Genomic DNA, 23,777 nt, shown 5'->3' with positions numbered 1-23,777 from the left:
GTGGGCCAGCAGCACCACTCATTGTGTCACTGTGTACCCTGGCAAAATCTTCAGTATAACTGAGACGCAGAACAGGAAAGAGTCTCCATCAACAGGGAACTGTCATCAGCTGGGCAATGCTCAAAAAGGCATGGTAAAGCATTTGATAAATATGTTTACATTTATCCCCAGTGACATCATCTTCTGCATCAAATAAAAATATTTTCTAAATAGTCCGGCTGGCTGGTGGCGCTGTGACATTAGCGCCGGACTCTGGAGCGTAGGTTCCCGAGTTCGAATCCAGTCGGGCCGCTCCTGGGCACGCTTTCCATCCGTGCCGGGTTGAGTGTCGAGCTAGCAACTCGGCCTCATAAAAAAAAACTGCGCTGTGAGAAGGACGAGGGGGACCACTCACAGAATCTTTCCTCCAAGACAACCACTTGAGAAAAAAGAGGTCGCCGAGGCTCTGGCAAAGTATGGCACACAAAAGAAAAAAAACAAATTTCTAAATGGATAGAAAATTCCAAGAGCTGAGCTGCAAAGGGACTTGGAGTCCTCGTGCAGGATTCCCTGAAAGTTAATTTGCAGGTTGAAGGTAAAACGTACAATAAGATGCATCGTTTCACCATTCATTTCACAAGAACTAGAATATAAAAGCGAGTATGCAACGCTGAGGCTTCGTGAGGTACGAGTGAAGCTTCACTCGGAGGATTGAGAGCAGGTTTGGGCTCTTACCTAAGAAAGAATGTGCTGACATTAGAGAGGGTTGAATTGATTCTGGGATTGTTGTGTGAAGAGCATTTGATGGTTCTGGGTCTGTACTCAATGGAATTCAGAAGAATGACGGGTGACCTCATAGAAACCTATTGTATGTTGAATAGAGTGGAGGTGGAGAAGATGTTTCCTATGGTGGAGGAGTCTAAGACCAGAGGACAGAGTCTCAGAATGGGGGGGGGGGTCAATTTAGAACAGAGATGAGGAGGAATTTCTTTATCCGGAGAGTGGTGAATCTGTGGAATTCTTTGTCACAAGCAGCTATGGAAGCCGTGTCTTCATGTATATTTAAGGCAGAGTTTGATAGATTCTTGATTAGTCAGGAGAAAGGGAGAAGGCAGGAGATTGGGGCTGAGAGGGAAAATGGATCAGCCATTATGGAATGATGGAACAGACTCAATGGGCTGAATGGCCTAATTCTGCTCCTATATCTTCTGGTCTTATCTTCAAGTTAATCTAAAAGTGTGCTTTGCGGTAGACCAGTGTGAAGCTACACTAGATGGTATAAGTCAGTTATAACTTTTCTATGTCACTCGCTGAACAGTAGCAAAGTTATTGGGTTTATTAACCCACGGTCAGTTTAACAATTTACAATGCCAGTGATCGGACTTCAATTCCCACCACTGACTGTAAGGAGATGGTCCGTTCCCCCTGTAACGGTCTCAGTCTCCTCCCACGTACAGTGTTAGCGTGAGAAAGCTAGTCGGCACAAGAAGCAGGGTGACACCTACGAGCTGCACCCCCCCCCGTGCATTTCCTCAACCAGGTTCGTCACTGGTACAAATGACACACTTCACTGTAGGTTTCGATGTCTCGATGAACGTGTGACAAAGAAAGGTTACCTCTAATCTCTCTTTATCTCAATTTGATAAAAATAATGCACAGAGGTGCTTGCAGCCTGCTACCCGATTATTTAGATCAAAGTGTTGATAACAAGTTGTAGAATTAGAATCAAAATCAGGTTTAACATCAACGGCGTAATCAGTCAAGTCACTTTTTATTGTCATTCCGACCATATCTGCTAGTACAGTACATAGTGAAAACGAGACAATGTTTTTCAGGACCATGGTGCTACATGAAACAATACAAAAACTACACTGAACTACGTAAAACAACGCAAAACTACACTAGACTACAGACCTACCCAGGACTGCATAAAGTGCACAAAACAGTGCAGGCGTTACAATAAATAATAAACAAGACAATAGGCACAGTAGAGGGCAGTAGGTTGGGTTCAGTCCAGGCTCTGAGTATTGAGGAGTCTGATGTCTTGGGGGAAGAAACTGTTACATAGTCTGGTCGTGAGAGCCCGAATGTCATGAAATTTGTTAACTTTGTGGCAGCAGTACAATGCAATGCATGATATTGATACAGCTATAAAGAAGGTAAAATATATATAGATCGATATGTATATATAAAATAAATCTATAAAGAAGGTTCAGTTCTTTGCAGAAATGGGACCCGCTCTCAGGGCCTCACGACCGGCCACTTTTCGATATGCCAAGGACGCGGCCTGGAAGACTAGCACACCTTCAGTGTGTCGCATTTTCATGGCTCTGGAGACGGGCTGATTCGAGGGGGGGGGTGGTTGTTGCTTTGCTGCTGCTTACGTGAGGGAGGGGGGAGTTGGGGGGCTTTGGGGTTCGAACATTTAACCATCTTTCATTCTTTGGCGCACTCCTCTGTTTTCATGGATGCTTGCGAAGAAAAAGAATTTCCGGATGTGTATTGTATGCATTTCTCTGATATTAAATGTACCTATTGAAACCTATTGGAATAGTGGCTTTATTTCATTAGGAGTTAGAAGAGATTTGGTTTGTCACCTAAGACACTCATAAACTTCTACAGATGGACCGTGGAGAGCATTCTGACTGGCTGTATCACCATCTGGTATGGTGAGAAGGGGGCTACTGCACAGGAGAGAAAGATGCCACAGAAAGTTGTAAAATTAGTCAGCTTCCTTATGGGTACTAGTCTCCGTAGTATAAGACCATAAGCCCATAGAATATAGGAGCAGAATTAGGCCATTTGGCCCATCGGGTTTGCTCCACCATTTCATCATGGCTGATCCATTTTTCCTCTCTGTCCCATTCTCCTGACCAGTCAAGGATCAATGAACCTCTGCCTTAAGTATACCCAATGATTTGGACTCCGCAGCTGCCTGTTGCAATGAATTCCATGGATTCACCACTCTCTGGCTAAAGAAATTCCTCCTCATCTCCATTCTAAAAGGACGCCCCTCTATTTTGAGGCTGTGTCCTCTGGTCTTAGACTCTCCCACTACAGGAAACATGCTCTCCACATCCACTCTATCAAGGCCTTTCAAAAGGTTTCAATTAGGTATCAAAGACATCTTCAAGGAGTGATGCTTCAGAAAGGCAGCATCCACTATGATGGATGCCGACTTTCCGAGGCACTGCTCCTTGAAGATGTCCTGGATACTACGGAGGCTGTCTTTCTCGGTCAGGATAAACGGCTATCAATATGGAGCTGTAGACACTTGGCCTGGAGTACTCATTCCTTTATGTCATAGAGAATCGTCACTCCATCTGTTCAGTATGTACTGTATCCTCACTATGCTAAATTCCCAGAATTATTTCCAAGGTAACATTCAATAATTCAGTCATTCATTCATTCATTATGAGTCATGTCAATGTCATCTTTCCATGACCATGATTGTTCTTGGCAAATTTTCCTACAGAAGTGGTTTGCCATTGCCTTCTTCTGGGCAGTGTCTTAACAAGACGGGTAAGCCCAGCCATTATCAATACCTACCTACACTGTACTTTCTCTGTAATGTAACAGTTTATTCTGCAACACAAGAGATTATACAGATGTTGAAAAATCTAAATTCTGCAAACATTATATTCTGCATTGTGTTTTTCCTTCACACTACCTCAGTTTGCTGACGCTTACATGATCTGTCCGGATGACGCACAAACATTCCCACTGCAACTTGGATCTTGACAATAATAACCCAATTCCAATTCCACCATACAGGCAGGTCTATAGCCAATGTGTTGGAAAGATTTTTGGCAAGTGGGATTCCGGCCGCCACAGGTTACCCTGGGTCTCAGAGAACAGTTCGGATTCCCAACGTGCCCGTTTAACGGAAATTTACCTCTTTGCCACGGTTCTTGCATCTCATCATTTCTTGATGTCTGGAAAAAAAGGATCCGAGGTGGAGAGGGTTAGCAACTTTGAATTCCGCAACGTTGTTATTTCAGGGCTTCTACCCTGGCCCCAGCATGTAAGTGCAATTACGAAGGAAGCACGACAGCGCCTCTATTTTCTCAGGAGGCAGAGATTCAGCAAGACATCTAAAATGTTGACGCCTTGTACACCTCGCTCAAGTCACCTTTCATCCTCGATTACCTTGCACTCAGCCTCCATCTTCTTTCCTCCAATCTCCTGAAAAGTGTCCTCGGGTATGACCCATTTCCTCCCTGGGAAAAAATGAGCTGATTGTCCTTGCTGTCTATGCCTCTCATCAACTTATACAGCTCTATATCATGCTCCTTCGCTCCAAAGAGAAAACCCCTAGCTCACTCACCCTTTCTCCATAGGGCACATTCTCAATCCAGGCAGCATCCTGGTAAATCTCCTCTGTACTCTCTGTAAGGTGTGGCGCGTGGCCAAGTGGTTAGGGCATTGGACTAGCGATCTGAAGGTCATGGGTTCGAGCGTGTGTGTCCTTGAGCAAGGCACTGAACCACACACAATGCTCCAGTCTACCCAGCTGAGAATGGGTACTGGCAAAATGCTGGGGGTGAACCTCGCGATAGACTGGCGTCCTATATGGGGGGGGGGGAGTCTCATACTCTCAGTCGCTTCACGCCACGGAAACCAGCATAAGCACCAGCCTGATGGTCTCACAAGGCTTGTGACAGACTTTAATCTTTAACCCTCTCTAAAGCTCTCACATCCAGGTTAGATGAGCAACACCTCATATTCTGTCTGGGTAGCTTCCAACTGAATGGCATGAACATTGTTTTCTCTAACTTCCAGTAATTACTCCTCTCTTCCCCTTCTCCCTTTTCCACTCCCCATTCTGATTCCTATCTCACCTCTTCTCTTCTCCTCACCTGCCTATCACCTCTTTCTGCTTCACTTCCTCCTTCCCTTCCTCACATGGTCACTAGTCCTCTCCTATCAGATTCTTTCTTCTTCAACCCCTTACCTCCTTCACCCATCAACTCCACGCTTACTACTTCATCACCCCTTTCCTTTCCCATACCATGACCTGGTCTCAACAATCACTTGCCAGTTTTCATTCCTCCCCCTACCCCCGCTGTTTTACTCTGGCTCTGTCCCCTTCCTTTGCAGTTCTGGTGAAGGTTCTCAGCCTGAAATGTCGACTGTTTATTACACCCCCACCCCCTCCCTGCAATCAATGCCAACTGACCTGCTGAGGTCTCCAGCATTTTGTGGATGTTGCATTTGACTTAACTCCCCTTGCACTCCAGGAACTCTGGATTGTTACCACCTCCATGTGGAGGTGTTCAAAACTAATTAATAAGCTTCAAGTCCTGTCAACCTGGATGTGGTTGGGTCTGGAAGTTCTACCTGTGGACCTGGGTGTGGTTGGATCTGGAAGGTCTACCTGTGGACCTGGGTGTGGTTGAATCTGGAAGTTCTACCTGTGGACCTGGGTGTGGTTGGGTCTGGAAGTTCTACCTGTAAACCTGGGTGTGGTTGGGTCTGGAAGTTCTACCTGTGGACCTGGGTGTGTTTGGGTCTGGAAGGTTAACCTGTGGACCTGGGTGTGTTTTGGTCTGGAAGGTGTATCTGTGGACCTGGGTGTGTTTGGGTCTGACAGTTCTACCTGTAGACCTGGGTGTGGTTGGGTCTGGAAGGTGTACCTGTGGACCTGGGTGTGTTTGGGTCTGACAGTTGTATCTGTGGAACTGGGTGTGTTTGGGTCTGGAAGGTGTACCTGTGGACCTGGGTGTAGTTTGGTCTGGAAGTTCTACCTGTGGACCTGGGTATGGTTGGGTCTGGAAGTTCTACCTGTGGACCTGGGTGTGGTTGGATCTGGAAGGTGTACCTGTGGACCTGGGTGTAGTTTGGTCTGGAAGTTCTACCTGTGGACCTGGGTGTGATTGGGTCTGGAAGTTCTACCTGTGGACCTGGGTGTGGTTGGATCTGGAAGGTGTATCTGTGGACCTGGACGTGGTTGAGTCTGGAAGTTCTACCTGTGGACCAGGGTGTGATTGGGTCTGGAAGGTGTCAAGGTTCAGTGCTTCTCAGGTGATGGGTGTGAGTGACATCAGATGGTTCAGTGCCTGGGACATCTGTGGCACCACGGTCACTCAGAGCAGTATGGAGACACAGTAGGAGATCATCTACCCATGTTACTCACAATATCTGCTGCATGCTTTGGTCAGATTACAGCCGGCTTTCCAGTTCCCCTGTTTAGTATCTTTATCAGAGACTGGACTGATATCAACTCAGTGCTAGTCTGTGGAAATGTCGAACTGGGTGTGATTTATGTGATTGCAATTTAGTTTTCAGGTCAGTGATCATGAAGGAAGGGAGACAAATACTCATTTACCAACGTAAGTGGAATTTCACCCCCAATTAGTCCCCTGATCAAAGCAGGTATGTATAGACTATGAAGCAATGTTTTAAAACAGACCAAACCTCACACAGGAAGTGACCTTACCTGAGAGCATTTTGAAGGGACGATTTGGAAACTAAGAGTTCAAGGTAAGGCAGATTTTTGAACTTTTCCGACCCAACAGCCACGTAATATTGTCCACTCTCCAGCTGAGCTCCATTCTTCATCACCTGACCCTCTGTCGTACAAAGTCTGAGGCGAATGAGGTGTCTCTTACTCAGGGTGAAATTATAGACCACCAAAGGAGTTCTTAAAAATCAGTTCCTGATTCATCAATACCATGAAGGGTCCCACGCACTCTGCTCGTGGACTGTTTGTCCCACTCCCATCAGGGAGGGAGGCTGCGTAGTATCCACGCCAGGACCAGTGGACACAAAAACAGTCACTTTTCCCAAACAGTAAGGCTGATCAACACCACCCACTGAACAAGCCCACCAGCACTACTTCATCATTTCCTGACCCCTGACCGTCAACGTACGTACAGACACAGCTGTCCCTAGTGTTACCTGATGTGCGTACAATCAATCTATGGATATGAGCAAATCTTATGTATTTATATATTTTTTAAGTTCAAAGTTCAAAGTAAATTTATTATCAAAGTCCATATATGTCACCATATACAACCCTGAGACTCATTCTTTTGTGGGCATACATAGCAAGTCATTTCCACTGTCTTGATGGCATGAATCTCCAAGTCGTTAGGAGCACACCATGCTGCAAGACATCTACCTCTCTTCGAAAGCAGGTCGCACCATTATTAGATATGAGATTTGCTACAGTTGTGTTGTCTGCGAACTTAAGGCTTTTAATGGATTTGAAGGGCAACCTTGGGGGCAAGATCAAAAAGGGCGATGAATACATGACTGATGGTGTTATATTTGAATGCACACAGCACATGGAACAAGCTAGGTGATCTTGTAGCGCAGCTAGAGATTTGCAGGTATGATGTTGCGGGCATCACTGAGTCGTGGCTGAAAGATGGTCATAGTTGGGAGCTTAACGTCCAAGGATACACATTGTATCAGAAGGACAGGCAGGTGGGCAGAGGGAACGTGGTGGCTCTGATGGTAAAAAGTGAAATCAAATCCTTGGAAAGAGGTAACATAGGATCAGAAGACGTAGAATCCTTTGGGTAGAGTTAGGAAACTGCAAGGGTAAAAAGACCCTGATGGGAGTTATATTCAGGCCTCCAAACAGTAGCAAGGACATGGGATACAAATTACAACGGGAGAGCGAAAAGGCATGTTAAAAGTGCAATGTTATGACAGTCACGGGGGATTTCAATATGCAGGTAGATTAGAAAAATCAGGTTGGTGCTGGTTCCAAAGAGAGGGAATTTGTAGAATTTGCGAGATGGCTTTTTAGAGCAGCTTGTGATTGAGCCCACTAGGTGAAAGGCATTTCTGGATTGTGTTTTGTGTAATGAACCAGATTTAATTAGGGAACTTAAGGTAAAAGAACCCTTAGGAGGCAGTAATCACAATACTAAGGGACCAGATGTATAAGTATTGGATAGACATGTACTGATTAAGGGTAGTCAGCATGGTTTCGTGCATGGCTATCCAACCTTACAGAGTTTTTTTGAGGAAGTTACCAGGAAAGTGGATGAAGGCAAAGCAGTGGATGCTGTCTACATGGACCTTAGCAAGGCATTTGACAAGTTCCCGCATGGGAGGCTGACCAAGAAGGTTCAGTCGCTCAACATCCAGGATGAGGTAATAAATTGGATTAGACACTGGGAAAAGCCACAGAGTGGCAGTAGAGAGCTGCATCTTCAACTGGAGGCCTGTGACTACAGGTGTGCTGCAGGGATCAATGCTGTGTTCTTTGGTTGTTTGTCATCTAATATCAATGATCTGGATGATAATGTGGTGAACTGGATCAGCAAATTTGCAGATGATACCAAGATTGGATGTTCTTGTGGACTGTGAGGAAGGCTATCATAGCTTGCAGAGTGATCTGCATCAGCTGGAGAAATGGCAGATGGAATTCCATGCAGACAAGTGCGAGCTTTTGCACTTCAGTAGGACCAACCAGGGTAGGTCTTACACAGTGAATGATAGGCACAGAGGAGCGTGGAAAGACAAAGGGATCTGGTAATACAGGTATATAATTAATTGAAAGTGGTGTCACAGGTAGATAGGGTCATTAAGAAAGCTTTGGGAACATTGGCCTTCATAAATCAATGTATTGAGTACAGCAGATGGAATGTTGTGTTGAAGTTGTACAAGACATTGGTGAGGCCTAAATTGGAGTATTATGTGCACTTTTGGTCACCTACCTACAGGAATGATGTAAATGAGATTGAAAGAGTACAGAGAAAACTTACAAGGAGCTGGATCTGGAGGACCTGAGTTATAAGGAAAGATTGAATAGGTTAGGACTGTCTTCTTTAGAACATAGAAGTTTGAGAGGAGATTTGATAGAGGTGCACCATATTATGAGGGGTATTGTTAGGGTAATTGCAAGCAGGCTTTTTCCGCTGAGGTTGGGTGGGACAACAACCAGAGATCATGGGTTAAGGGTGAAAGGTGAGGTTTAAGAGGAACATGAGGGAAAACTTCTTCACTCAGAGGGTCATGACAATGTGGTCCAGTGCAAGTGGTGTACGTGAGCTTGATTTCAACATTTAAGAGAATTTTGGATAGGTACATGGATGGTATGGATTTGGAGGGCGATGGTCCTGGTGCAGATTGATAGGAGAAGTCAGTTTAAATAGTTTTGGCATGGACTAGATGGGACGAAGGGCCTTTTCTGTGCTGTACTTCTCTATAACTCTATTCACCCTGCCATTTGAGTGGGAGAATATAAACTCAGATGTATCAGTATTACACTGGAGTAAAGGGGATTACAGAGGCATAAGAGGGGAGATGGTCAGAGTTGATTGGAAAAGGACACCAGCAGGGATGATGTCAGACTTCTGACAGCATCTCACAAGGCAAAGGATAGATACATCCCACAGAAGAAGTATTCTAAAGAGAGGATAAGGCAACAGTGGCTGGCAAGGGAACTCAAAGACAGCATAAAATCAAAAGCGAGGGCATATGTTAGAGCAAAAAAGTTGAAAAGTGTAAGTATGCTAGCCAATTATGTAAAAAGGAATACCAAAAGATTTTCAGATATATAGAGTAAGAAAGAAGTGAGAGTGGATATTGGGCCACTGGAAAATGATGCTGGACAGGTCATAATGGCGGATGAGGAAATGGCAGACAATTTATTAAGTATTCTGCGTCATTCTTCATTGTGGAAGAGACTAGCAGCATGCCAGGAATTCAAGAGTATCAGGGAGCAGAAGTGAGCGTAGTTGTTATTAATAAGGAGAAGGTGCTTGGGAAACTAAAAGGTCTGAGGGTAGATAAGTCACCTGGACCAGATGGACTACACTCCAGGGTTCTGAAAGAGGCAGCTGAAGAGATTATTGAGGCTTTAGTAATGATCTTTCAAGAATCAATAGATTCTGAAATGCTTCTGGAGGACTGGAAAATTACAAGTGTCATTTCACTCTTTAAGAGAGGGAGACAGAAGAAAGGAAATGATAGGGTTGTTAGCCTGACTTCAGTGGATAAGGTTTCAGGGTACTTTGAGGTACTTGCAAAATAGGCCAAATGCATCATGGTTTCCTTCAGGGGAATTCCTGCCTGACAAATCTGTTGGGATTCTTTAATGAAATATCAAGCAGGATAGACAAAGGAGAGTTAGTGGATGTTGGTTGCTTGGATTTTCAGAAGGCCTTTGACAAGATGCCACACGTGAGGCTGCTAAACAAGTAATGAGCCCTGGTATTACAGGAAAGGTGCTAACATTGAGAGAACATTAGCTGACTGGCAGGAGGCAAAGAGTGGAAATAAAGGGAGTATTTTCTGGTTGGCTGCCAGTGACTAGTGGTGTTCCACAGGAGTCTGTGTTGGAACCATTTCTTTTCATGTTATTGTCAATGACTTGGATGATGGAATTGATGGCCTTGTGGCCACGTTTGCAGATGATACGAAGGTAGATGGATGGACAGGGAGTGTTGAGGAAGCAGGGAGTCTGCAGAAGGACTTGGACAGATTAGGAAGATGGGCAAAGTGGCACATGGAGTATAGTGTAGGGAAGTGTGTAATCATGCCTTTGGTAGAAGGAGTAAAGGCTTAGACTATTTTCTAAAACAGGGAGAAACTTCAAAACTCAGAGATGCAAAGGGACTCGGGATCCTTGTGCAGGATTCCCTAAAGGTTAAGGTGCAGATTGGGTTAATAGTAAGGAGGGAAAAGGAAATGTTAGCATTCATTTTGAGAGGACTAGAATATAAGAGCAAGGATGTAATGCTGAGGCTTTATGTGGCATTGGTCAGACCGCACTTGGAGTTTGGACCCCTTATCTAAAAAAAAGGTGTGTTGACTTTGAAGAAGGTCCAGAGGAGGTTCACGAGAATGATTCTGGCAATGAAAGGGTTAACGTGTGAGGACTGTTTGTTGACTCTGGGCCTGTACTCATTGAAGAATTGGGGGGGGGGGAATCTTATTGAAACCTATCGAATATTCAAAGAGTGCATATGGTGAGGATGCTTCTTATAGTGGGGAAGCCTGGGACCAGAGGACACAGCCTCAGAATAGGGAGATGTCCAATTAGAACAGAGATGAGGAGGAATTTCTTTAGCCAAAGGGTGGTGAATCTGTGGAATTCATTGCCACAGACAGTGTATATGCCAATTCATCTGGTATATTGAAAGTCAGGATTGATATGTTCTTGATTAATAAGGGCATCAAAGGTTATGGGGATAAGGCAGGAGAATGGGGCTGGGGGGCTGGAGGGGGGATTAATTCCCCATGATGGAATGGTGAAGCAGACTCAATGGGCTGAATGGGCGAATTCTGCTCCAATGTCTTATGTCATTCTTGGTGAGGGACAGCATGTCTTTCATTTTCAATGGTATTACGTGCCACTTTGTTCCCAGGAGAAGGGGAGTAATCAGCGGATGTGCCATGTACAATTCCATCCAAATGCCAGACCACATCTCCAACACCTTCGATTTGGTGCCCGATGAGAAATTTCAGATCAGTGTTTGAGAATTCTGCCTCATCCTTTTTCAAACCTGTGCCTCTTACATCCAGATTTGTAAGGCCTGCACACGCAACACCTCCCAGTCTCCACCCAGCTAATAGGATTCACTTGCCGCTTATTTCTAACTTGTCACCTGCAGCCTATTTAATCCCAGTTCTCATCCACAGTCCTTGTTCCCCCATCAGACCAGCCATCCTCAGCCAGTTGCTCCTGGCCTTCAGTTACCTTGTTGCCTGTTCTGATTCGTCTCTGTTCTCCCTTGTTTTGTGAAATTTTGTTATTTCATGGTCAATTGTTAAAGTTATCGCTCACCGCTAAACCTTCTCTGTTGCTTTGCTTTGGGTCAAGCCTCCTCTACGTTTCCTGTCAGTGTAATGAGCTCTTCCGGCCTGTGTGGGGAGCCGGAAAGCATTGGGCTCCAAGGTTTCTAGAGCACCTGAATTTGTTAATTGCTAGTTTAATGAGAATTGTTAATGCCTGGTGCTCTTGCTTAATCTTATTAAATTGATTTGGACTGGCACAGGTTTTCCACATTCTGTGATTATTTGACAAGACTCCTGATTAGAGCTTATGACTGGGTCCTAGTTTTGAGAATGTTACAATTCACAACGTTACTTGGCTGAGCCACCGAAGTTTCGTTGGGACTCTAATGAATAAACCCTGGTCACTGTCTCCACAAGGGAGTCTGTCTCTCCTCTGCACTTGGCTTCAGTCATTGCCAGTGCACACCGTGATAGATAAGTTACTTTGGAGATTTTGTTACACTTAAGTGTTACATCGAAAGAAATTAAAATAACGAATTATAAAATTCTGGACAGTCCGAGTTTGGAACATAAACGTTAACCAGAACTACCTTTTTATTAAAGAGTAAACCACTAACCAGTAAAGATCTACCATTCGGATCAGAGATAATATCCTGTTGTACAAATGTAATTGAGGGATCTATGAAAATAGAAACTCCTCTAATTTTGGCATTGGAATTCGAATGCTAATGTTGCGCCTTCCAGAACTTAAAAAAACGTAATCTGTCCCCCCTCCGCACATGGGTCTCTTGTAAAAATAGAATATGTGCTTTAAGTCTCCGGAATACTGTACCTTGAAAATTTTTTTCCTTTTAATTGGATGATTAAGACCATTAGTATTCCAAGGGACAAAGTTAATAGTAGAATCCATAACACCTAAAGTCAATCCTCAAGTAAGGGGATGATTGACAACAGGATCAACCCACAAACCCGGAAAGGGAACATAGTAAACATGAGAAACCGAGAGAGAGGACGCGAAAAATACTTCAATAATATAAGTGTCGCTCAGGAAGAAAAAAACTAAAAAGTGAAGCCCCCCCACCACCCCCATCCCAAAAGCCTAAAGCTAAATCTGAAATAGACTAGCCAGATAGAAGCAAGCACTAAATCTACCCCCATGACTTCCAATAGACACTCAATAAAAAAGTGAATATATAAAAAGATCAGCTAAAGTTGTAAAACAGTAGAAAAGTAAAATCCGATTATTTTGTAACTTGGAGATACCGGGAGATAACCAGTCCATAGTTTTCCAGGAATACTCACCGACGGACAGCTCCAGTGCGGATATTTGCTTTCTCCGTTACCATGGCGAGAATTTTTTCCCAGTCCGGCATCACGTGCTTGGGAATAATTAACCGAAATGGTGGGCTCAGCAAGTCCCCATTCCTAAAAATACTGGAAAGTAACACGGAATAATCATGGGAATGCAGACACAACACATACAAAATGCTGGAGAATTCAGAACCAGAGGGCACAGGGTCATAGGGTGAGAGGGGAAAGATTAACTGGGAACCTGAGGGACAGCTTTTTCACCCTGAAGGTGGTACGTATGTGGAATGAGCTGCCAGAGGAAGTAGTTGAAGCAGGTAAAATGACAACTTTTAAGAGATTCTCTTTCACCGTGTTTCCTAGAGCCACCTCACGCCTTCTTTTAGCCCTCCTGACTCCCCTCTTAAGTGTTCTCTTGTATTTCGTATACTCCTCAAGTACTTCATTTGTTCCTACCCCCTTATATCTGCTGCACATCTCCTCAATATTGACCCAATGTTTCCTAAATTTATCATCCTTGCCTTTTATTCTGACAGGAACATACAAACTCTGTACTCTCAAAATTTCACTTTTGAAGGCCTCCCACTTACCAAGTACACCTTTGCCAGAAAACAGCCTGTCCCAATCCACACTTGCCCGATCCTTTCTGATACCATCAAAATTAGTCTTTCTCCAATTTAGAATCTCAACCTGAGGAGAAGACCTATCCTCCATTGTTAAAATGAAACTAATGGCATTATGGTCAACCAACACACATCAAAGTTGCTGGTGAATGCAGCAGGCCAGGCAGCATCTCTAGGAAGAGGTACAGTCGACGTTTCGGGCCGAGACCCTTCGTCAGAGATGCTGCCTGGCCTGCTGCGTTCACCAGCAACTTTGATGTGTGTTGCTTGAATTTCCAGCATCTGCAGAATTCCTCGTGTTGGCGTTATGATCACTAGGTGCAAAGTGTTCCCCTACACAAGCTTCTGTCACCTGCCCTGTCTCATAGGAGATCCAGTATCACACTCTCTAGCTGGGACCCTACGCACTGATGAAGGAAACTTTCCTGATCACATTTGACGAACTCTATCCCACCTGGTCCTTTTACAGTATGGGATTCCCAGTCAATATGTGGAAAGTCAAAGTCATATACAATGACAACCTTATGTTTCTTGCAACAGTCTGCAATCTCTCTACAGATTTGCTCCTCTAAAGCTTGCTTTTCACTTAGAGACTATCGTAAAAAGATCTCAGGGATGACTGCTCAGTCCACATTTCTACTATCTCTACACTGCGTGACTGAACACAATTCAAATGCCAAAATATCACAGATGACACAAGTGTTTTTGGTAAAATATCAGATAACAATGACCAGTTATACAATAGTGAGCTAGATCAGCTGGTTGAGTGGTGTTGCAATGTCAACCTTGCACTCAATCTTGCCAGCAAGACCAAGAAACTAATTGTGAACTTCAGAAAGGGGAAGTCAAGGGAACACCCACCAGTCCTCATCGAGGGATTAGTGTGGAAAGGCTGAACAGTTTCAAGTTCTTGGCTGTCAATACCTCAGGCTAACTATCCTGGGCCGAACACATTGATGCAATCATGAAGAAGCCTCACCAGAGGCTCTACTTCATCTGGAATCTGAGGAGGTTTGATACATCACCCAAAGCTCAGCTCAGATATACGATGGGAGAGCATTCTGCTTGCATCACTGTCTGGTGTGGAGACTCCAACGCAGAGGATTGGAAAAAGCTGCAGAGGGTTGTACGCTCAGCCAGATCCTTCAGGGCACCATCGAGGATGTCTTTTTCACAGCCACAGACCCGGCTGTGGGGTCTGCACATCCTCCCAGGCAGGCTATGGAACGTGTTTGGCATTCATAGTCGCGAGAATGTATGTTTCAGCCAATTAGTGTTTCATTGTGGTGGTATCTCATTCCCTTCCTCTCAGTCCTGTCTCATCAAGACATGATCAACATCAACACTCCCTGCTCACCTTTGCCCTCATTCTGGGAAAGAAGATTACTCTTTCGACTGACACCGTATTCACTTAGTAATATCTTACTGCTCCCTAGCCACAGTGTTGGCATTAGCTTTCAGTTTGAGAGTTTTAGTTAATAGCCCGGTTGGCCGAATGTTTTTCCTTCTTCCTGCACAGTTCTTATCAGAAGTCAGTGAACTGTTCATCCACTTCAGTGCCTCTTCCTCTGCACTCGGACCGTAACCGTGTACCTGTACCAATCTTCAGTGCCTCTCCGTCTGCACTCGGACCGTAACCGTGTACCTGTACCAATCCTCAGTGCCTCTCCGTCTGCACTCGGACCGTAACCGTGTACCTGTACCAATCCTCAGTGCCTCTCCGTCTGCACTCGGACCGTAACCGTGTACCTGTACCAATCTTCAGTGCCTCTCCGTCTGCACTCGGACCATAACCGTGTACCTGTACCAATCTTCAGTGCCTCTCCGTCTGCACTCAGACCGTAACCGTGTACCTGTACCAATCTTCAGTGCCTCTCCGTCTGCACTCGGACCGTAACCGTGTACCTGTACCAATCTTTAGAAGGTGGTGCCTCAGCAAAGCAGCATTCAGTGCGAAGGACTCTCGCCCTTCAGGACACACGCTCTTCCCGAGCCTGAAGACCCTCACTCAGCAATCCAGGAACAGCTTCTATCCCTCCGCCTTCAGCTTTCCGAACAGTCCATGAATCTGTGAATACTACCTCACTGTTTCTTTTTTTGCACTATTTATTTCTGATGAAATTTATTGTAAGTTTCCATGCTGTTTCTTTGTTTCAGGGCTGTCTACGGGAAGATGGGTCTCAGGGTTGTGTACTACATACATGCTTATATAAATCTATCTTGAATCTCTGAATTGTATGCCTTTGGACTGCACTGATGGCACAAAATGTCAAATTTCATGTGATATACAATGGAGAAAATCTGCCTGATTCTGGACAAGGCGTGTCGGCGTTAGACTCAGACTCAGATAGACTTGGACTCGGACTGACTCAGACAGGCTCCGACAGACTCAGATAGACTCAGACTCAGACAGACTTGCACTCAGACTTGGCCTCAGACTGACTCAGACTCAGACTCAAACTCAATCTCAGACTCAGTCAGACTTGAACAGACTCAGACTAAGACTCAGATAGACTTGGACTCGGGCTGACTCAGACTCAGACATAGACTCAGACTCAAACTCAGATTCAAATTCAAACAGAGAGACTCAGACTTGGACTCGGACAGACTCAGACAAACTCAGACTCAGACATAATCAGACTCAGACTCAGGTTCAGATTCAGACAGACTAGAGATTCAGACTCAGACTCAGACTCAATAAAACTCAGACTCACTCGGACTCAGACAGAATCAGACTCAGACTAGGTCTTGGACTCAATCAGACTCAGACAGAATCAGACTCACACTTGGACTCAATATCTCTGCCATATGTCATGAAATTTGTTGCTATGCAGCAGCAATACATCATGATAATGATTATAAATGACTATGTACATAGAAAGTATATTGGATCCTGGGTAATGGGGGTCTTTAATGATGTATGCTGCCTTTTTGTTGCATTGCCTATTGAAGGTGTCCTGGATACAATGGAGGCCGGTGCCCATGATGGAGCTGAGTTCACAACTTTCTGCAGCTTATTTCAACCCTGTGTAGTACCCCCCCACCCCACCCCACCCCACCGGCCCCACATACCAGACGGTGATGCAGCTAGTTAGGATGCTCTCCACATCTGTAGAAGTTTGTGAGTGCCTTTGGTGACATACCTAAGACAGCCAGCATGTAAATTTCAAGAAACTTACTTCACTATGCAAGGCATCTGCATGTACTTCCTCCAACGGGCCGAGACGTCTCTTCTGTTCGGGTAAACAGCTCTTGTCTGCAAGAAAGTTTTAAAGAAGATTCGGGATAATCGCTTTCATTAAGTGAATTATTTTAGATAAAGAATTAGCTGTGGGGCAGAGGATTTTCTGCTCTGGAATGGTGGAAGTGGAGGGGAAACCCGAGAGGTCTAATAGATAACGAGAGGCATCGATAGGGTAGGCACCAGGCATCATTTTACCAGAGCTGAAATGTCTAATATCAAAGAGAATGCACTTAAAGCGACTGTCATGGTCCGGTCCGTGAAGTCCGCATTCCGGTTCACGGTCCAGTCCGTGGACTCAGGGCCCCTGGTCTTCCAGCTGTCCCTTGTTTGATTTAATCATAGGCACCTGATTCCCATCTTGGGGCTTGGAATATAAGTAGCCTTGGGGTTGAGTGTGAGCTGGTGGTTTGTTTTGTCAAAATCCCCTGGGAGCAAGCTGCTGCTGGAAGGCTAGAGCAGCCAATTGCCATCTTTAGGCCATGTTGGGGAACCATCCTCTCATGGAGCCTTGCCGTCAGTAGTCGGAGCTGTCTTTGTGGTATGGATTTGGTTGTTTCTCGGGCCAGCTGAGTGGCTGCCAGGCACTCCGAGCTAGGTAGGGATGCAGCTGTTTCCGTAGCCAGCTGAGGTTGCGGGCTGAACTGAGACTTGGAGCAGAGGTGGAACTGTCTGTTATTCTTTGGTGTTGTCTCATCTTGTCCTGGCCTCCATGGGGTAAGACAGACCATTTTACTATTGCCCTGGAGGGGAATTTGTCTTGCCCTTGCTTCCGTGGGGTAAGTCAGGCTGTTTTGCTGTCACCCTGTGGGGGGATCTGTCTTGTCTTGTCCTCGCCTCTGTTGGGTAAGTCTGGCTATTCTGCTGTTACCTGACGGAGGGACCTGTCCCACCTTGGTACGGAGATGAAGTTGAGTCCCGGTTTGCCTTGGGATAAGTCCCGGCTCTATGTTGATGTTCAGTTCCCAGTCTGTCTCTGAGCTCCAGGACACCCAAGCCTCGAGGATCCCACAGCTAAGCTCAAGACCCAAGACCCTGTGTCTGTGTCTCACATTTGGGTCTGTTCCCAATGCCCCATTGTGACAGTGACAGGAAATGTGCGGGCCAGTTTTTTTACACCAATGCCTAGAATGTGCCCTCTGGGATGGTGGTGAAAGAAAATACAATAGGGACAATCAAAAGACTCAAAGGCACTGAGAGTGCAGAGATTGGAGCAATATGAATATCGTGCAGGCAGAAGGGATGAGTTCAGTTGGGCATTTGATTACTAATTTAATTAGTTCATCACAACATTGTGGGCCAAACAGCCTGCTGCTGGGCTGCACAGGCCTGCGTTCTGTGTGCCGTGACTGGACGCGGGCCTGCGTCCTGTGTGCCGTGACTGGACATGCTGAGCAGGAAGGAGGGTGGGTGGGATGAAAATGGTAATCCAATGACCGGACATGGGGACTGGACGAAGGGAGGACAGAATATGTTGAAGCATGTTGGTAAGGGAGAAGAAAGGTGCCAGATCAGTCCCACAGTCTGTCCTTCACCTAAAGACAGCTGCAGAGAATAGTTATGGGTGTAATTGGGCAGTACAGGCTCGTAGGGCCAGAATATCCTGTTACCCTGCCTAATCTTTAAATAATATAAGTAAACTCCAGGCACCAAATGCTAATTGAATTATTTCCAAAAACAGGACAGTTGAAGAAAAATATTCTCGATTATTGTTGAGTGAGCAAAGCAGATCCTTATCAGTTCCAAAGTGAAACTATACATTACACGGGAGCATGCCTGGACACGTTGCAGTTTGTCCCAAGAACAATCGAGTTCAAACGACCTCATTCCAGCCTTGCTCCCTCTCTTTTCCCTCTCCCTCTCTCCCACTATCCCCAGGACGATGCTGAAGGTGGATTTGTACTCCCAGCACAGCTCTGGCCGCCAGCAGCCCTGGCACTCCATGACAGGCACACACCGCCACAACCATTCATTGTGTAAACGTTCCTGCCCCATGCATCACCTTTCACCTCTCACCTTGTGTACATGCCCTCTAGGACAGAGACCACAGAACATCGAACTGTACAGTACAGGAACAGGCCCTTTGGCCCACAATGTTGTACTGACCCAATCAAATGGCCAATTAAACTGATCCCATCTGCCCGCACAATGTCCATATTCCTCCATTTTCATCACATTCACGTGCCTATCTAAATGTTTCTTAAAAATCCCTAATGTACCTGCCTCTACCACCACCCCAACAAGGCATTCCAGGCACCCACCACCCTGTGTTTTAAAAAAAAAACGTGCCCTTCAGGTCTCCTTTGAAATTACCCCCTCTCACCTTCAATGCATGCTCTCTGGTATTAGACATTTCATCCCTGGGAAAAAGATACTGTCTGTCTGCTCTATCTATGCCTCTCATAATCTTGTAAACCTCTATCAGATCTCCCCTTAGCTCTGCCACTCCAGAGAAAACAAGCCAATTGTTCAACCTCTCCTATACTCTCTGATCCTGGCTGCACACCGGTGAACCTCTTCCTTTTTAAAGTCCCCATCACATCCTTCCTGTAAGGGGGCAACCAGAAATACACATAATCCCACTGCCACAAATTAGATCTGCTCATGCGAAATAAGTCACCTTTGAATACATGGCTTATTACAAAAGGCTCCAAGGGGAAAATGAGCAAAATATTGAATTTTATAATCAGTTTTGAAAGTGACAAATGTAGCTCCAAGGTTAGAATCTTAAAGTATAGGTGAAAGTTGATTATGGTAGAATGGGAAATTGGATCATCAGGGATGCCCATCACCCAGGACATGCTCTCTTCTCACTGCTGTCATCAGGTGGAAGGTATAGGGTCCTCAGGACTCACATCACCAGGTTCAGGAACAGTTATTACCCCGCAGCCATCAGGCTCTTGAACCAGAGGGGATAACTTTACTCAGTTTCACTCACCCCATCACTGAACTTTGCACATTGTTAGTTTGCCCGTCTTGTGGGGTGCGATCTTTCATCGATTCTATTTCTAAGTGCCCACAAGAAAATGAAAGTCTGGGATGTAGATGGTGACATGGGTCTGCTTTGATAATAAATTTAATTTGAACTGTTGGGCTATTAACATTGGATCGGATGCCAGGACAGCTGGGGAAGATGTACAGTATTAATGAAATTCCCAGTTTCAGGGAATGCTAAACAAGCATGAGGGGCAGACTGGGAAGGTTCCTGCCTTATTGCTCTTGGAAAATCCAGAGAAATTATCCTGAATATACCCTCCCATGTCAGAGGATATCTAACAGAAAACCTTGGCATGCCTGTGTTATCTTAACAAAGATGCTAATTCATTCAAAATAAATGAATTAATGGAAAAGTATGGCTGAAAGTAAATTATTAAAATGCATTAAATTATCAAGAGCTAATATTTGCATTGTATAAATTCAAGGTCTAATATATCAATTGGCTGATTTAACAATGAAGCGAGATGCACAGTGAACAGTCCCAGTAGCCAACCCCACAGACGGGTCAATATTCACTGACCTGTGGTCTCACTCGCTCTGAATCCCAAGTACAGTGCTGTATGTCCCCAGAATAACCAACATGTGGACATGTGAGTGAGGAGCAGCTGCTTAACATTCGATCTCCATTAATATGGCACCACGTACTTCACTAGATAATCACCAAGGGATCACATGGTGTCCACAACATTACTATCGTGTTAGTAACGTATTAACCCTTTGTCCTCGTCCATTCCTTTGACTGAGACCATGAAGTATAGGAACAGAATTAGGCCATTCATCCCATCAAGTCTGCTCCACCAGTTCATCATCATGGTTGATCTATTTCCTTCTCAGCCCCAATCTCTTGCCTTCTCTCCATATCCTTCATCCCCGACCAATCAAGAATCTATCAACCTCAGCCTTAAATATACCCAGTGACTTAGTCTCCACAGATGCCCGTGGCAATGAATTCCACAGATTCACCACTCCCTGGCTGAAGAAATTCCTCCTCATCTCTGTTCTAAAAGGATGCCCCTCTATTCTGATGCTGGTCTCCCCCACCATTGGGAACATCCTCTCCACATCTATTCCAACAAGGCCTTTCACCATTCAACAGGTTTCACTCGAACAACGAGACCAGGGAAATGTGCAAAGGCACTCAGAGTTTCGTCTCCATTAGCAGCAGCAATAACTATGGTGCAGTTGGCATTACTCTGTAGTGTGTACACTTCGCAGCCACAAACAAAACATCTCTGGAATATGATCTTGAGACTCACCACCACCTCGTTTTTCCTTCTGGTTCCATTCGGTTTTTGACTCCTTTGTTGTAAGTAACTGATGGAAGAAAGAATAAGTGAAGAAATTTTAAGGGGGCAGCAGAAAGTCCTTAGTTTTTCAAAAGAGGCTTCAGTAACAAAATACATTCATTCCTTCCTTACGTGCCATGTCATGTGATATGAGTGACCATGATTGTTCTTGGCAAATTTTCCTACAGAAGTGGTTTGCCGTTACCTCCTTCTGGCCAGTGTCTTTACAATACGGGGGTCACCGTACGGGGTGACCCCCCCCCCCTGACATTATCAATACTCTTGTCTGCCTGATGTCATTGGCCGCATAACCAGGACTTGTGATGTGCTCCAGCTGCTCATACGACCATCCACCACCTGCTCCCATGGATTCACATGACCCTGATCGGTGGGGTGGTGGGGGCTAAGCAGGTGCTACACCTTGCCCGAGGGTGGCCTGCAGGCCAGCGGAGGAAAGGAGTGCCCTAACCTCCCTCCTTTGATAGAGCTAGTCCTCATCGCAGAAACACCCAGGACATGCTCTCTTCTCGTTGCTGCCATCAGGAAGAAGGTCCAAGGACCTCGGGAGCCACAGGAACAGTTGCTACCCATCAACCATCAGGTTCTTGAACCAAACTTCACTCAACTTCATTTGCCCCATCATTGAAATGTTCCCACATCCAACAGACTCACTGTCAAGGACTCTTCATCTCATGTTGTCAGTATTTATTGCTTATTTATTTTTTATTATTATTGTTTTCTCTTTTTACATTTGCACAATTTGTTGTCTTCTGCACTCTGGCTGAATGCCCCAGTTGGGCGGTCTTTCATTGATTCTGTTATAGTTACTATTCTATAGATTGGTTGAGTATGCCCAGATGAAAATAAACCTCAGGGTTGAATATGGTGACATATACGTACTTTGATAATAAATTTACTTTGAACTTTACATATCAGCAGCAACCTGGGTTCAATTCCCATGCTGTCGGTAAGGAGTTTGTACGTTCTGCCCATGACTGTGAGGGTTTCCTCTGGGTGCTCTGGTTTCCTCCCAAATTCCAAAGATGTGCGAATTAGTAAGAGTCAGTACGTTGGGCATGTTATGTTGACAGCGGAAGCGTAGTGACCCTCGCAGGCTGGCCCCAGCACATCCTCGGACCACGTTGGTTCTTGGCGTAAACAATGTATTTGTATCTGTTGTAAGTCTTGATGTTTGGTGTATGTGTGAAAAATAAAGCTCATCTTTAATAGAGTCATAGAGAAACACAGCACAGAACCAGGACCTTCGGCCCATCTAATCTGTGCTGAACCATTTAAACTGCCTACTCCCACAATCTTTCATTTCTGTCCCCAAAAGAAAATTGAATATTTTCAAACATGAAGATGCCTAGTGGTTAGCACAACCCTTCACAGTACCAGCGGCCCAGGTTCAACTCCCACTGCCGTCTGGAAAGAGTTTGTACGTTCTCCCCGTGACTGCATGGGTTTCCTCCGGGTGCTCCGGTTTCCTCCCACAGTCCAAAGACGTATCGACTGGTAGGTTAACTGGTCATTGTAAGTTGTCCCGTGACTAGGCTGGGGTTAGCTCGGGGGATTGCTGGGCAGTCTGGCTCGAAGTGCCAGAAGGGCTTATTCCACACTGTATCTCAATAAATAAATAAAATCACCTGCATTACATCACTGCAACTAAAATACAAAGAGGTGCCTCCAAGCTGGATTTCATATCAAAGTAAGAAGCAATATCATATGGGGAAATGAAATAAAATACCATTGCCTTCTTCATTTTAGCAGCTACTGATGCAGCCAGTTATTCCATTTACAAAGTGGAATCTGATACAAATGTTGAGAATCCGGTCATCCGCAGGCCCTAATTAACAGTCTAGAGGAATGCATCGTGTTGTACCGCCACAGCTGTGACATCCAAATTCAGATCGTTACGTGGTGATGATGATCGTGACGCATCGTAAACACCTGACCGGTACATGGCCGTTCCTCTCAGGCTCCACAAGGAAGGCACCAGAGATCCACTTTGCTGAGCACCTCCACTCCCTCCACTGCCAGAGGCAGAATCTCCTGGTGGCTTCACATTTCATTTCCGATCCCTGTTCCCATCTCGACATGTCAGTGCATGGCCTCCTCTGCTGCCATGACGAGGCCAAACTCAGGTTGGAGGAGCAACACCTTATAGTCCATCCTGACGGCGGCAACGTCGATTTCTCCAACTTCTGGTAATTCCTGCTTCCTTTCCTCTTCTCTCCTTTTTCATCCCCCATTCTTGTTACCTTCTCACCCCTTCTCTTCCTCTAGTTCCCTCCTCCTTCCTTTCTTCCATGGTCCACCGTCCTGTCCTATCAGATTCCTTCTTCTTCAGCCCTTTACCTATTCTTCCTATCCCCTCCCAGCTTCTTAATTCACCTTCCTCCCCCACCCACTTACCTGCCCTTACCTGGTCTCACCTATTGCCTGCCAGCTTGTACTCCTTCCCCTCCCCCACCTTCTTATTCTGGCTTCTGCCCCCTTCCTTTTCATAAGACCATAAGAAATAGGAATAGAACTAGGCTATTTGGCCCATCGACTCTGCTCCACCATTTCATCATAGCCAGTCCATTTTCTGTCTCAGCCCCAATCTCCTTGCTTCTCTTCATCCCTTCATGCCTTGACCAA

At 45.3% G+C, this 23,777-nt stretch overlaps 1 protein-coding gene across 1 annotated transcript in view; it reads right to left on the bottom strand.

Annotated features, from left to right (window-relative positions):
• Nucleotides 1-23,777, bottom strand: part of dcdc2b (doublecortin domain containing 2B) — a 141,191-nt gene that overhangs the window by 106,406 nt on the left and 11,008 nt on the right. The window contains exons 2-6 of the mRNA XM_072246227.1: nt 21,105-21,162; nt 16,790-16,866; nt 12,982-13,113; nt 6,419-6,565; nt 3,875-3,914 (exon numbers count right to left, since the gene is read on the bottom strand). Of these exons, the coding sequence (XP_072102328.1) occupies nt 3,875-3,914; nt 6,419-6,565; nt 12,982-13,113; nt 16,790-16,866; nt 21,105-21,162 (454 nt within the window). The remainder of the gene's footprint in view (nt 1-3,874; nt 3,915-6,418; nt 6,566-12,981; nt 13,114-16,789; nt 16,867-21,104; nt 21,163-23,777) is intronic.

The sequence above is a fragment of the Mobula birostris genome, chromosome 29 (genome assembly GCF_030028105.1).
Source record: "Mobula birostris isolate sMobBir1 chromosome 29, sMobBir1.hap1, whole genome shotgun sequence".
NCBI classification, from domain to species: domain Eukaryota; kingdom Metazoa; phylum Chordata; class Chondrichthyes; order Myliobatiformes; family Myliobatidae; genus Mobula; species Mobula birostris.
The sequence above is the reverse complement of the archived record's forward strand: the minus strand, read 5'-3'. Positions and strand labels throughout refer to the sequence as shown.